The sequence below is a fragment of the Mauremys mutica genome, chromosome 1 (genome assembly GCF_020497125.1).
Source record: "Mauremys mutica isolate MM-2020 ecotype Southern chromosome 1, ASM2049712v1, whole genome shotgun sequence".
Classification (NCBI taxonomy): Eukaryota; Metazoa; Chordata; order Testudines; family Geoemydidae; genus Mauremys; species Mauremys mutica.
Window position 1 is genome coordinate 26,530,221 of NC_059072.1, and position 13,192 is coordinate 26,543,412.

The 13,192-nt window shown below is 40.5% G+C and overlaps 1 protein-coding gene and 1 long non-coding RNA gene across 2 annotated transcripts in view; one reads left to right on the forward strand and one right to left on the reverse strand.

Moving 5' to 3' along the window:
- Window positions 1-5,021, reverse strand: part of RELN (reelin) — a 473,567-nt gene extending 468,546 nt beyond the window's left edge. The window contains exon 1 of the mRNA XM_045031243.1: window positions 4,766-5,021. Coding sequence (XP_044887178.1) covers window positions 4,766-5,006 — 241 coding nt within the window. The 5' untranslated portion in view covers window positions 5,007-5,021. The remainder of the gene's footprint in view (window positions 1-4,765) is intronic.
- Window positions 5,022-6,566: 1,545 nt separating this feature from the next.
- LOC123377908 lies at window positions 6,567-11,616 on the forward strand. Its single transcript, XR_006582383.1, has 3 exons — window positions 6,567-6,889; window positions 6,989-7,074; window positions 8,277-11,616. It is a non-coding gene; the product is annotated as an uncharacterized LOC123377908 (long non-coding RNA).
- Window positions 11,617-13,192: the final 1,576 nt, after the last annotated feature.

Here is a 13,192-nt window from a genome sequence, read left to right on the forward strand (position 1 = left end):
CCTCTCTTCCAGTCACTTGGGATGTGGGTTTCACCAGATTACACTCCTCTCTGAATTTGGCCTACCATATTTATTTTAGTAAACTATTTTTAATCACCTGCACTTAATTATTGCCACATATTTAAAACTCCCTTTGTATTGTACATCAGTACTGCATCTGAAAATTCACTATTTTTGTTTCCTTACGAGAAAACTTTTAAAGGATATTTTTTACATTACAAATGGTGACCCACAGTGTATTTGCATTTTACAGTAACATTAAACCATATTGTTTAAAAACAGAATTGCCCCATTTGATTTCTTCAGATTGTATGAATTTATTTTCTTAATGTATTGTGTTTGTTAAACGAATAATTAAAATAATTGTCTGCGTATGTGTTGTGTATAACACAAAAATGTTTCAGATGTGATACAGGGACTGCATATAGCAAAGCAATTAGTACCTTTCCCTTTCTTTTCCTAGCAGTGAGCACTGAATTAATGTACCAAACATGAAAAACCGAGCTGTACAAATTGGAAATATTGTATAAGATTATTTTACAAAAAGGTGTAATTTTCTCAGAACTATTGCTATATAAACCAATGATTTATTTAAGATCATTTTAACGTACTTTGTTCTGTACTCATTAGAATAGGATTAGCTCTTAGAATACTGATTCATGTATTGTTCCCTACTATGATAGTATAAAAAGATACTTTAAAATTCTTTGTGAATTTAAAATTAGTGCACCGAATTTCAACTTCAAGGACTGACTTAGAAGGAGCAGCAGTTGCTTGTGCTCGGTCTGAATATGATCCAGTGAGTCAACCTACAATTTAAAGTTCAAGCAAACATTGAGAATAAAGCCAGAGTTAATAAATTATGTGTGATGATACAACTGAAGTGGGCCTAACAAAAGGCATATTCAATGAGCTGACTCTCATTGTCTTGTACCTTGTATACTCATTTACACCAGTGCAAAGTGGTTGTAAAACATCATTCTGATTTAGGGTTGTCAATTTTGGTTGGATGTATTCCTGGAGATTTCATCACATGACATAATCTTTAATTAAAGATTAATTTTTAATTCCTGGAGGCTCCAGGACAATCCTGGAGGCTTGGCAACCCTATTTAGCAGCATTTTATATCCCCTCTGCACATATATAAGGGCCGGATCTGAGTCTTCCCACTGACTTCAATGGCCTTTGGATTAGGCTGCAAGGGCCAGATTTTCAAAAGAGCTCAGCACCCAGCAACTCCCTCTGTGACACCTATGTCCAGGTTTTCAAAGGGATAATCACATAACTTACTGAGCTATGTTGAAAATCTAGCGACTTATATTGGTGTCTGGTGAAAACTGGGCCCTGGTTGTGGATGCTGAGCACTTTTGAAAGTCTGGACACAAATGACTACGCAACGTGCAAGGCAGTTGAGAATCAGAACCAACAGCATTATTTTTGGTCTGGATCTGATGCTTACTCATCTCCTGAGTCCCTGCAATCACTCATCAGGATAAATACAGGCCATTGTCCAAAATTCATGGGAGCTTGGCAACATCTGAAAGTGGGTACGCAAAAATGACATGTAAGAGTGTGTTCAGAAACTAGTTATAGCAGTTGATAAAGATCACATTGTTTCTAACTCAAAACAGCAAAGGCAAAGCCATCCCTGCCTAATTTAAGGACCCTCCTCTGATTTGGATTTTTTCATTCCTGGGTGATAATTTCTCCCGTCCTTTAGCAATCCAAACCACAAATAACAGCAGCACAAGCCCCAAAGGCAAGAGATACACATTTTCTGTGAGGCTTTGATGCTGCTCTACACTGACATCTATGGAGAGAGCATGAGCAAAGCAGCACAAAATTTGCACCTCCTCAAAGTCTCTTTCTGGGAGACTAAAACTGTCAGCTCCATAACACGTCCAATCACTGTTCACCTAATGCCTTGGAATCCACACAACAGGCAGTCATACTCAGAGCTCTTTCACCACGTCTAGGATAAACCACATTTTTCAAGGTTATACACTTGGGTCTGAACATTGACTTCAGGCTGAGACCTGGAAAATAAGGTGTTAGCCATGAAACAAGATGTATTTTTTTGGGAAAGAAAAACAAACAGTATTTAAGAGTTTCCAAAACAAAAGCTTTTTTCCTCCTAGTTTTATCATTAACTTTTAAAAACTAAAATTGGATTTTTAATATATAGATTGGAGATTGTAGAGAAAATATAAATATGGTTAAGTTACATCTTTTACACGAGCAGTTTACTATATATAGACCTCAAACTATTTTTTAAAGAAAGCTCTGTACGATTTTTAGCAATTGGATCAAAAGTACATTGTCTATCTTAAAAAGTATAGACAGCAAAATTGGAACTCCCTTGGAGGTTTAATAATTAAAGTAAAAAATTATAACATCTTTTAATCCAGTTTTTAAAAAAAACCAAGAACATTGAGACAAAAATGTTTACATAAAACAATTTTTTGAGATAAAATAATAATCAGATAATTCAAAGTTAAGAGTTTAATTCCATCTTTAACCAAGTGCTGTTATATCTTTCTCTTTATATTGTGGTTTAAGTTTTTACTTTTAATTTCCTCACTTTTTAAAATGTATTCTAAAATTAGCTTTTGTTCTGAAGTTGTGAAATACTACATAAGGATACAAAGAGAGAGAAGGAGATTTAGTCAGTGCCTCTTAAATAATGTACAGTGACTATGGATTATAAAGGTTCTACACATACAGGCTTCCTGTATAAAGAAATTATTATAATACCATTAAATTATACCATTACTGGTTTACATAGGCACTTATGGGCAAAACCAAAAGCATGTAAACTATTTCACAGGAGCTAAAACACATGTATATGTGGTGGGGAAATCAGCAAGGTGATAAACACATAATCCATTAAATCAGGGAAGTAAAGATTTTGCATGAATGGATAATTTACTTAAGCCTAAGTGTTACTCTCTTCAGTTTGGGCAGTTAGAAAAATGAAGTTATTCATAATTACAGTGCATGATCTCCCAATAAAACTTGATTGCTCCATCTTCAAGACAAGCTGTGAACACTTGACCTAACACTCTCACTTTTGGCTCTTATAGATAAATTCCCTTCCTGGGGTCACATTGAGTGACAAAGCTCAATCACCCCTCATGTCAAGCCTGTGTCACAATCATATTGGCTGTTCAGTCGATGAAAGACACTGGTGACCTCCAAATGGTACCTATCAGCTCTTTCAGTGCACGTATATCAAGGAAAGGGACTACAGTTTACTCAGGAGCAGAGACCATTCTCGCCCATTGCAGGCCCTAAGCAGGAATATTTTTGAGGTCCCTCCTTCCCCCCTCCCCATACACACAACACATATTAAAAAGTGAATAGAGGAGAGGGGCCCCCTGAGCCGCTCTGGGCCCTAAGCAATTGCTCAGCATGCTTATGCCTAGTGTCAGCTCTGTTCAGAAGAGGTCTGACACAAAGGCCACTTGAGTCAATGGAAAGACTTCCAGTGATTTCAGTGAGCTCTAGATCAGGACCTAAACGAATGTTCAGAATCCGAATTTCCATTAAAAAGCAGCTGTGTTTCCTAAGAGATGGGGACCAGAAAGCCCAGGCAGTTTTACAACACAGATGTAATCCAGAGAAGTTGTTTTCAAATACAGATAAACTAAAATTCACTTCTTTAGGCTACTATATTTTTGACAATGGAACAAAGTAGAAGGGAGCCCTCAAGGATTAATTTGTCTTCCTAATTTACATCAGAAATGACATACAAACTCTATAAGTAATCGCTTATTTTCCTTTTATGTCACAGTTAGTACAAATAGCAAAGACTGAAAACACCTGCAGGCCCTACTAAATTATCAGGATAGGTCGAGACTATTTTGATGTTCTTGAAGTCCTAATTAAATCAATGAAATAGCTTAGTGTTAAGTACTTAAATCTCTATGGCAGGGAACTAGCCAGCAGGCTCTGTCTTTATACATATGTCCTGTAAAACACACCTCTGCCCACATTTTCAGTTTTATTAAATTAATATGTGGATAGTCTGAAATATAGGCACCAGCTAATTTTTTGTTTGTAACAGACTGTTGCAAGATTTCATCTTGGTCTAATATAGAATGTACAGTTCTGATGTTAACATCTAAAAAAAATAGTGACATTTGAAAATAAATCTCTACAAGAAAACAGTGCAATTTTCCAATAGGTACATGGAGTTGTTTAACAGCACTGAACATCAGGAGTATTGTGATAGGAGGGGCTAATATTGCATGAAAATGTGAGACCACTGTGGGTCATTCAACAATGTGAACTTTTCCAGCAAGCCATGCAATTGCAAGCAACACTATATTAAAAAAAAAAGGACTAAGTATGTAAAGTGTCCCAGTGATGTTCTAAAGAGATTCCCAGCCACACTGAAGCTCTGCCAGGTAAATAACCTATCCCAATATTATCAGCTGATAAGAGAACTGGGGGTGGGGGGGGGTTATATATATTTGATCTGCCCGGGGAAAGCAATGAGCATGTAGAGGTGGAAGCAGATGATCTGTGGGGAGAAAGGAGATTCCTTTGGCTTCCCCAGCCCAAATCAGTCATTCCTTATTCACATTTCAACCAACTTTCACCCACACACCCCGCCCAGGGGCGTAGAGAACTTCGCGGACGAGGCGAGTCGCACAGCGGGCTCCCTCGCTAGCCACAAGTCCCTAATTCCCCCCCCCCTCCCCCGCCCCCAGGCCCAGCGGAGAAGGCGAGTGGGGGAGCGGGACCAGGCGCGGGCACCTACCGTGATATTCCTGGCCAGGTACGTAGCAGGTCGGGTTCCCCGCGAGCTGGAGGGACACGAGCACCTCTCCCTGCTCCCCATCCCCGGCCAGCTCCCCGTGGTGGGTGCAGAGGAAAAAGAAGGGCGAGAAGCGGGGGTAGTAGCCCGCCGCCCCCTGGCGCCCGGGGAGCATCAGCCCCAGCACCGCCACCAGCACAGTCCACCCGCGAGGGAAACTCGGCGGCGGCTGCCTCCGCTCCATGCTGCCGCTGCCGCTGCTGCCAGCCCCGCACGCTCCTGCAGGGCAGAGCCGGCTGAGGCGGGGAGCAGCCGACCCGAAACCCAGCCGGCAAAAAAAAAAAAAAAAAAAAAATTTTGCGAGGCGGCCGCCCGGGAAGTTTGGCAGCTGGGGAGGAGCCGCCGGCCGGCCGGGCAGCTGCGCGGACTCCCCCTTGGCCAGGGGTGGGGAAGCAGCCCCGCTCTGCCCGCCGCCTCAGTCTCCACACCTCCGCGCCGCGCCGCGCCCTCGCGCTCCAGGGCAACCTGGTGGGAGCCGGGCGAGCGCCTGCCTCGGCTGCCCCTCAGGGTGTCAGTGACAGGGGAGGGGGGGAGGCGAGGCAGACAACGCACGGGCTGGAAATAATTTATTTCCCCGGGTGGCTGGGTAGAAGGGAGGGGGGAAATCCCTCCCCCTTTTTGTTGTTGTTGCTGCAAATGAAGAGGAGACGGGCAGGGGGCTGGTTGGGAGAGTTAGGCAGAGCCCGTTTGCTCTGTCTTTGTCTGTATTGGCTGCTCCCTCCTCCTGGTTCCCTGGGCGTGTGATCTTTGCTCAAATTATTTGGGGGGGGGAAGTGGGGTTGGCACCTTGGTACTGTCACCCAGAAAGGAGAGTTTGTGATCTATGGAAAAAAGCCGTTTCTTGTGAGCAGAAGCGTTTATGGTGATGATACATTTGGGTTTTAATGTCTATTTCAGCCCTGACCTATGTAATGGAAAGGAAAGAGGGAGCCCTGGCCAAAGGAGTAAGTGTAACAGGGACTAAATGAGCCGCTGAACATGAAGCCCTGGCTGCAGGAATAATGCATAAAAACATACATTTTTAACAGAGGATGGGTTGGCAGAAGGACCACAGCTTCAGGAGATGGGAGCAGACCTGCCAGGCTTTAATGCATCTTCCCACCCCACACTTGGATCCCAACCAATGCTCAGATACAGCCACTGTGAGCATTAGTGACATGATGTAATTGGAAAGAAGAGCGTACCTGCCAGCATTTTTGAAGTGCAAAAATGGGACAGTTCAGGGGGTCCCTGCTGGATTAATTTCATTGCCAGAGGGAAAGGTTCCCCCTTCAAGGAAGAACAAGTAGAATGGAACATATCTTGCATCTGCCCTACATCTTTTCCTCCCCTCATACAGCCTGCTTCCCTGGCCCACCTCCATGCATCTGATGTAGATTCTACATACTAGACCCAAGGGAGATCATCACCATCTGCTGTACCTGGCTGCACTGCCCGCTCTACACCAAACTGAAGCAAACCCACTACTAGCAAAATTTTGTTACAATTTTTCATTTTATTCAGTCCTATTCACTTTTACTATTGTTTTTGACAAGCCTGGATCAGACCATGAAAACACTCACTCCTATGGAGACTCCTCATAAAGAGAGGGTACAATTGGTGGCCTTTGATGAAAGGGAAAAGACAATCTGCAACCCCATTCCAACTGGCCTAATATTCTGGGCTACTGCCTTGGACACTGAACCTCTTGATGGTCTCAGATGAGACTCAAGCTGGCTCTGTATCTTCCTTTTAAAATCTATGTATTTATTTTACATTTGTGAGTCACTGTGAATTTCAATGCTCATGAAAGCGATGGGCTAATAATATCTTTTGGTACAGCCAAGCACAGTGGAGGCAAATGCTCTGCAAGCTCTCTCACAAACCTCTGCCAATACAATACATTCAGAGTCTTACTATGGAATACTCACTTTTTCCGAGGAAGAGATTTCCAACAATCCCAAACTGTGCCAAATTATGCAAGGTGATTTTATGAAGTGAACATTGAATGATTTAGGCGCCTTATCTGAACCATTCCCCAAACATATTCACACTTAACTCTTCACCACTGTGGTCATGGCTGTACAGGTTTGTGCAAGATTGGATTTACAATTTTGGGGGGCGCCAACAAATTCATTTTGGGGTGTTGCCAAACATAACTGACTTTCTTTATGTATTAAAAAACAGGCAGGTGGAGAGAAGAGGGAACCTTTGGGCCATCACTTGCTTCCACTGCAGCAGGAAAAGTGGAGCTCAGCTGCTTCTATTGAGATGTAGGTATAGTTGTCAACACTGAATTTTTTTCAAAGGACAATTCTCCAAATAAACTGGGTAGGTAAACTGCCAGAGGCATTTGGGGCCTGATCTAATTCCCACTGATTTCAATGGGAGTATGTCCACAGATTTCATTGGGAGTTGGATAGGGCCCATTCTCACAAATTTTAGGTTATTTTCTCTATCTTTGTTTCCATTTGCTTAGAATCCACAGTAGCTAACAATATTAATTCAGGTTCTCAAAACAGCCCATCCCGTCATTTTCTTTCTAAAATTACAGAGACCTACCAGGTAAGTGAAATAAGGTAAAGGAATGCAAGCAAATTATATGTGCTAAGCTAGAAGCTGGGTGTCTCTCCTTGCTTATTTCCTTCCTCCATTTCTTTATCCTTTTTTCTCTCCTCCCATGTCCAACCCATCCTACCTGTCTGTCTCCATCTCACAGCTCCACCTTTATTTCTTATTCCTCTTTCTTGTCTTCTCACCTCTACTTTCTTTGAAGAGCAGCATCTCCTTTCTCTTCCACGCACATTTCCTCTGCTTTCTCACGTCTCAATAATCATGCCTATCAAATTTCCTGATTTTGGTAGTGCTCTCATAAGTTCCTGAATGGGAGTTTGAATCTCCCAGGGAAACAAGACTCTACCTAAAAACATCCCTAGGCTCTGGGTCTCAGCTAGGTTGATCCAGGATATGGCTGGAGTAACCTAGCTGAGACTCTAGCAGGAGTGTTGGCATAAAGCATTTTACCTTGATGTCCTGTTAGACCTAGAGACCATGGGGTATGTTGGAAGTAGAGTGCCTTACAGACCTGGTTCCACTCAGTGGGCGCTGCAGCTGTGAGGTTAGGAGGAGCAGCACCACTAGACTCAACCATCCTTCACCCTTCCAGGTTAGAAACATTGTGTTTTATGCAGTCTGCTTTCAGAAAAGTGAGGGTGTTGAATCTTTCATATCAGGTTTTAGCAACCAGGGCAGTGACTCCTTGACTGGTGTAGACAGTTACACTCCCATGATACATTTTGTAAGAGCATGAGTTTGCCCCGATGTCTTTGGCCAGTATTTTCCATTCACCCCTCTGCTATTTATTAATAGTAGAGAGATTATTATTACTCCAGTTTATATAGGAAAAGTGACTAAAGATCAACCTGTGCATCTCAAAATGAAACAAAAGCTGTAATAAATGATTTACATTTTATAGGGTCTTTGATCAAAGGATCCTCATGAGCCATCTAATAAAGCCACACAAAACCCCGGCATCATTGTGATATATGGTAAAGGATTGGAGAGATCACCACACAGCATGGCTGCAGTCCATATCGACTCGTGAAAACTGAATTAAACAGCAGCATCTTTATTAATTTGGCTATGGTATGTGGTTTTGCAAGGTGCAATGTAGGCTGTATATGTTGAACATTACTGACCTATAAAGAAAGAGCCAACATTAGAACATATTGGATACAGATAAACGATTTCATGGAATACAGTAGGAGAGAGCTGTTTTGCCATTTTGATCATCTGGATGATTTTGATGCTGATCCCGTCTCCACATTCTTTACGGATAGCACCAAGATAAAGGAACTGACTAGACTTTTACATATGCAGATGAAAATCACAGAAATAGTCTCACCATAGTATCCAAGTGTCTTGCAGCAGTGCATTAAACAACATGACTACACATCTGTCTTGTGTTGTTTGGAACTTGTGATGTAAAAAATCCATTCCTCCATTGTTCCACAGCACTCAAAGTCTTTAAGGAGAATCAAAAACAAGACAGGAAGTTGAAACACTTCCTATTTCACCAATGCTGATAAGGATTTTAAGATGGAGACACAGTGTGAAAAGTTAAAAGTGGAAAATCTTCTTTCCACTGGATATTTCTATTTAAAACTCAGCAATGCAAACAAACTACATTTTCTATGCATGTATTCCACCCATGACCAGTGCATATGCTGCATCTGTACATCTTACTTCTTTAAAGGTTTCATTGAAGATAAATCACTGATGGATAAGGAAGAATGGTGTGTTTGATACAGATAAATGCTTTCATGAGAAACCATCTTTGTACCTGATACAATGGCAAAATTGCTCATGAACACTTCATCCTTGAAAAAATATTACCACATTATTAGAGGCAGTTTTACCCCTGGGCTTAACATGAGCTGTAGCTCAGGCATGTTATTAAGCTCAGACAGTAGGGATGGTTTTTAACTGCACACCAGTCGATGGACTAGATATTGGGATACAAGGTATTCAGGAAATAATTCCATTGTAACTGCAGGACATAGTCATATCAAGTCACTCAGAATATATTTTCCAGCCCACTCATTCTTACCTCAGCAATACAGCTGAGAAAATATGAAAAACGGAGAGCCCCACACTGCAGAATACAAATTAGGGACAATCAAGACAGTTCTATTCCAGGTAGTCAAGTTCTTCTCCGGCTACCCCCTACTTACAGGGTCAAATCATGATCCCATTAATTGAGGTCAATGGGAATTCTGTTGCTGTCTAAAACAAGATCAAAATTTGTTCCTTTCTGCTGTAAAGTTCAGCTGAGGTGTCTATCATATAAGTGCTGTCTGTGCACATCAGGAATAGTTAGTAGCTAGTCAAACTTGCCTTCCCTTTCAAAACAAAGTATTTTGTTTATTAATTCTTCTATTCTCTGTCCCTATTTATGCAACAACTGCCTCAGTTACTTACCAGAAAGGGCTGGGGCATCTTTGTCATGCCAAATAATCCTTCTGGATGAATTCCCTTTTTGTGCACGGTACTTGTCATGGTCATACAGCAATGCAATTTTTTCTTGCCAGTTACATGAACTTTGATCTTAAGTGGGGCGCAAGTCATTTCTAAACAAAGCCTTAAAAGTGAAACTGTAGGCAACTTCCATGCCTAAGTTATTACGAGATTTTAATTTTTCTGTGATGGGAACAATGGGAATTGTTTGGCTGCTTCATTTTCCAGTGGAGTGGTATAATATGTATTTTGTTTTCTGGCAGCTCTGAATCTCACCATTTCATCTGAAAATATAACATTTACCATCATATGTTCTCCTTCTCTCTCCCTTACATTGCATTTCCATCAAATTATTTTAAATTAACATTTATTATTGCTAATTGTTAACATTAATGAATTATGAATAGAAAAAATAATATTGATAAAGTCTCTCTTTTAACAACAACCTGGCACGTCTTCCTAATGTGACAAACTCTGTTAATGTTACAAAATTGGTCAGTTTGGAGCCCACTTCCATATATTTGTCACTGATCTTGTAGCCATTTACAAAAAAAGATTTTAAAAATGCCTTCAAATCAGCAAAATAACATCAGCAACATTCCTCTATGTGATTTAATAATGGAAATGTTAGGCATTACAATTTTAATATGCATGAAACCTTTATGTTTTGTCATATTGTTTTGAATGCTGCTTTTTTCTACTATATACTGTTCAGTATTCAAATCTACTACAAGCAACCTCTGTTTAGTTTAAAAAACAAACCAATGGTACCTTGTGTGATTCTGACCTTAAAACTTATTTTAGACTTTCTGACTATTTCTCGTATATGAAGATGTGCACATCAGACAGACACACAACAATTCTTAAAAATAGGGTCTGAGTTCTCTGTAGTTTTAATTACTTCAGAGAACTCATGGATTTTGTTTCCTTCAGTGCATGGTCTGGAGATTATGTATAGGCATAAGAATAGAATCTTCTCTGTTTCTGATCCAGTGCATTGATGCTCCCTATGAATATAGCACAAAGAGTGTATTTCAATATATTTAAATGGACACTGGTAATTTAAAATCTCTTGATCAATTTTTTATTTTGAAAATTTTATTTTTGGTGTAATTTGATTAATTGTGTTTTTAGGAAACATTTGCCTGTACAAACATTGATGTCCAATAATGTTGTTTCCTACTGTATATTTGCAACTTTGGATTTCTGAAAAAAAAATGCTAGATGTTTACATGAGTAATACCTGCCTGCTGAGGCTTCCACGGTTTTTATTAACTTGCAAATATTTATCCTCGGTAGCCTTTATCTGAAGAATTTTTTAAATGTCAGTGGCCACAAAAGAAACCCTTAGACCATTTTACAACCTAAATTATCTCTCCACTTTACTATTCCCACTAAAATAACCTCAAGGACCTAAAGTACACATGAGTAACAGCCTATGACAATTTTGACTGTTTACCTTTTCAAGGAAGCTAGAATTCAAATCCTGAGGAAGTCTGTAAAAGATGTTCCTTCTGTTCCATCTAATGATTGTTAATCCTGCAGAGCACCAGAAATCATACAGTCGACCAATATACTTTACTGCAGTTGCTAAGAATTTGTCTTAACATCAGTGTGTTTAAAGTATATATAAAGTACATGACGTATGCTGAAGATGAGCTCTGTAATCAAATGTCAGTGAAACTGTGCATGAGGATTCAACACTTTTCTCAAACGTATACACAATACTGGTTTGTGCAGGAAGAGCACATTACTATAATACATTTTATTTATATAGTGCCTGTCAGGAAACGCATACAAATGACAACTAAATGTAAAAAAAAAAACAGATTAAAGTCAATTAAAATTCTTTAAAATGACTAAAGTTATACCAAAAACTTGAGAATTAGTAGAAGGTCTAAAATACTCATTGAAATAAGGCTAAGCCTGGAGCACTTCTCAACTCAGAAGAGAGGGCGTTCCAAGGGTCAAGAGTCACAGCAGCAAAGATATAGGCAGCACACATTCTATCTTGACATACTGCCGCCCAGAACTAAAAACTCCACGCTCTCTGACCTGTGGGGTGAGATGAGACATACATAGGGTGTCAGAAGCTTGGTAACTTATGTGAGAACTAGTCGGTCAGGGCCTTCAAATATTAAAATTAGAACCTTCTACTCTATTTGCATATTAACAAACATCCAGTTCAGGGAGCAAAGCTGCAGGTAGGCGGTAACTCTTTGCCCATGCACAGTAATTGAGCTGCTGCATTCTGAACTACAAGCTCTTTAGGGAAGGAATTGTCTTTTAATACGTATTTGTAGAGCACCCAGAAAAGTGGGGCCCTGATCCTGAGTGGGCCTTATTGGGGCTACTGTAATACAAATATTAGTAACAAATCTATCTTTTAGTCAGCTCAATATAGAATGCATTGAAGTACTTCTATGTCCTCTATAACAGCGGTTTTCAATGCACTGTGACCGCCTTCTGACAACAAAAATTACTGCATGACCCAGGCGGAGGGTGGAGCCCAAGTCCAAGCCCTGCCACTCTGGGGTGAAGCCCTCAGACTTTGGATTCAATCCCAGGTCCCAGTGAGTCTAATGCTGGCCCTGGCGACCCCATTACAATGGGGATGCAACCCACTTTGGAGTCCTGACGCACAGCTTGAGAACTGCTGCAGACTATAACAATTTCCCTCAAAGACAGGGCCCTAAAGAAACACTCTCTCCCATCTATACAGGAAGTTTCTGGCCAGCTAGTACAATTAGATTGGGGCCAAAGTGGGCTGGCGTACATAAGTACAGCACAACAACACTTTTCTAGGTTCTGCTCCATGTATCAGCAGAGGAACAACACAAAAGTGCAGCAGTGCAATGTTCTCAATTTTATTTGCTGCTCTGCCAGCATAGGGAAAGGAAAGGGAGTGGTGGGAGAAGAGAGACGCAGTGTGTGTTTGTGTGTGTGTGCATACTTATATAATGGCAAAGCAACCAGGAAGAGAGATGATGGGAAAACAACCAAAGGACAGGACACATGAATAGAGAGAAAAAAAATGATAACTTGTTCACAGACCTCACTTTTCATTCTCCCATTCCCAGCAGTCCCCACATATTTAGGTCCTACTTATTATGAAACTTATGTAAAAATCTACATCACAAGGATTGCACAGAAAAAGGACTGAATTATTGTTATTTAACTTCACTCATATTTTGGCATTCATAAATTGTCAAATTACTTGTTTTTCATAAGAAGCCCTGTCCAAGAAATATGGGAAGAACATAAAAAATGGGCCTAGGGTGTGGTGAGTGCTGGGAGGGTGACACAAGGTGTGTGTTTTTAGTGAGGAAGTGAAGAGGAGAATAGAATTTTACTTTAATTCTGACCCAAAAAAGT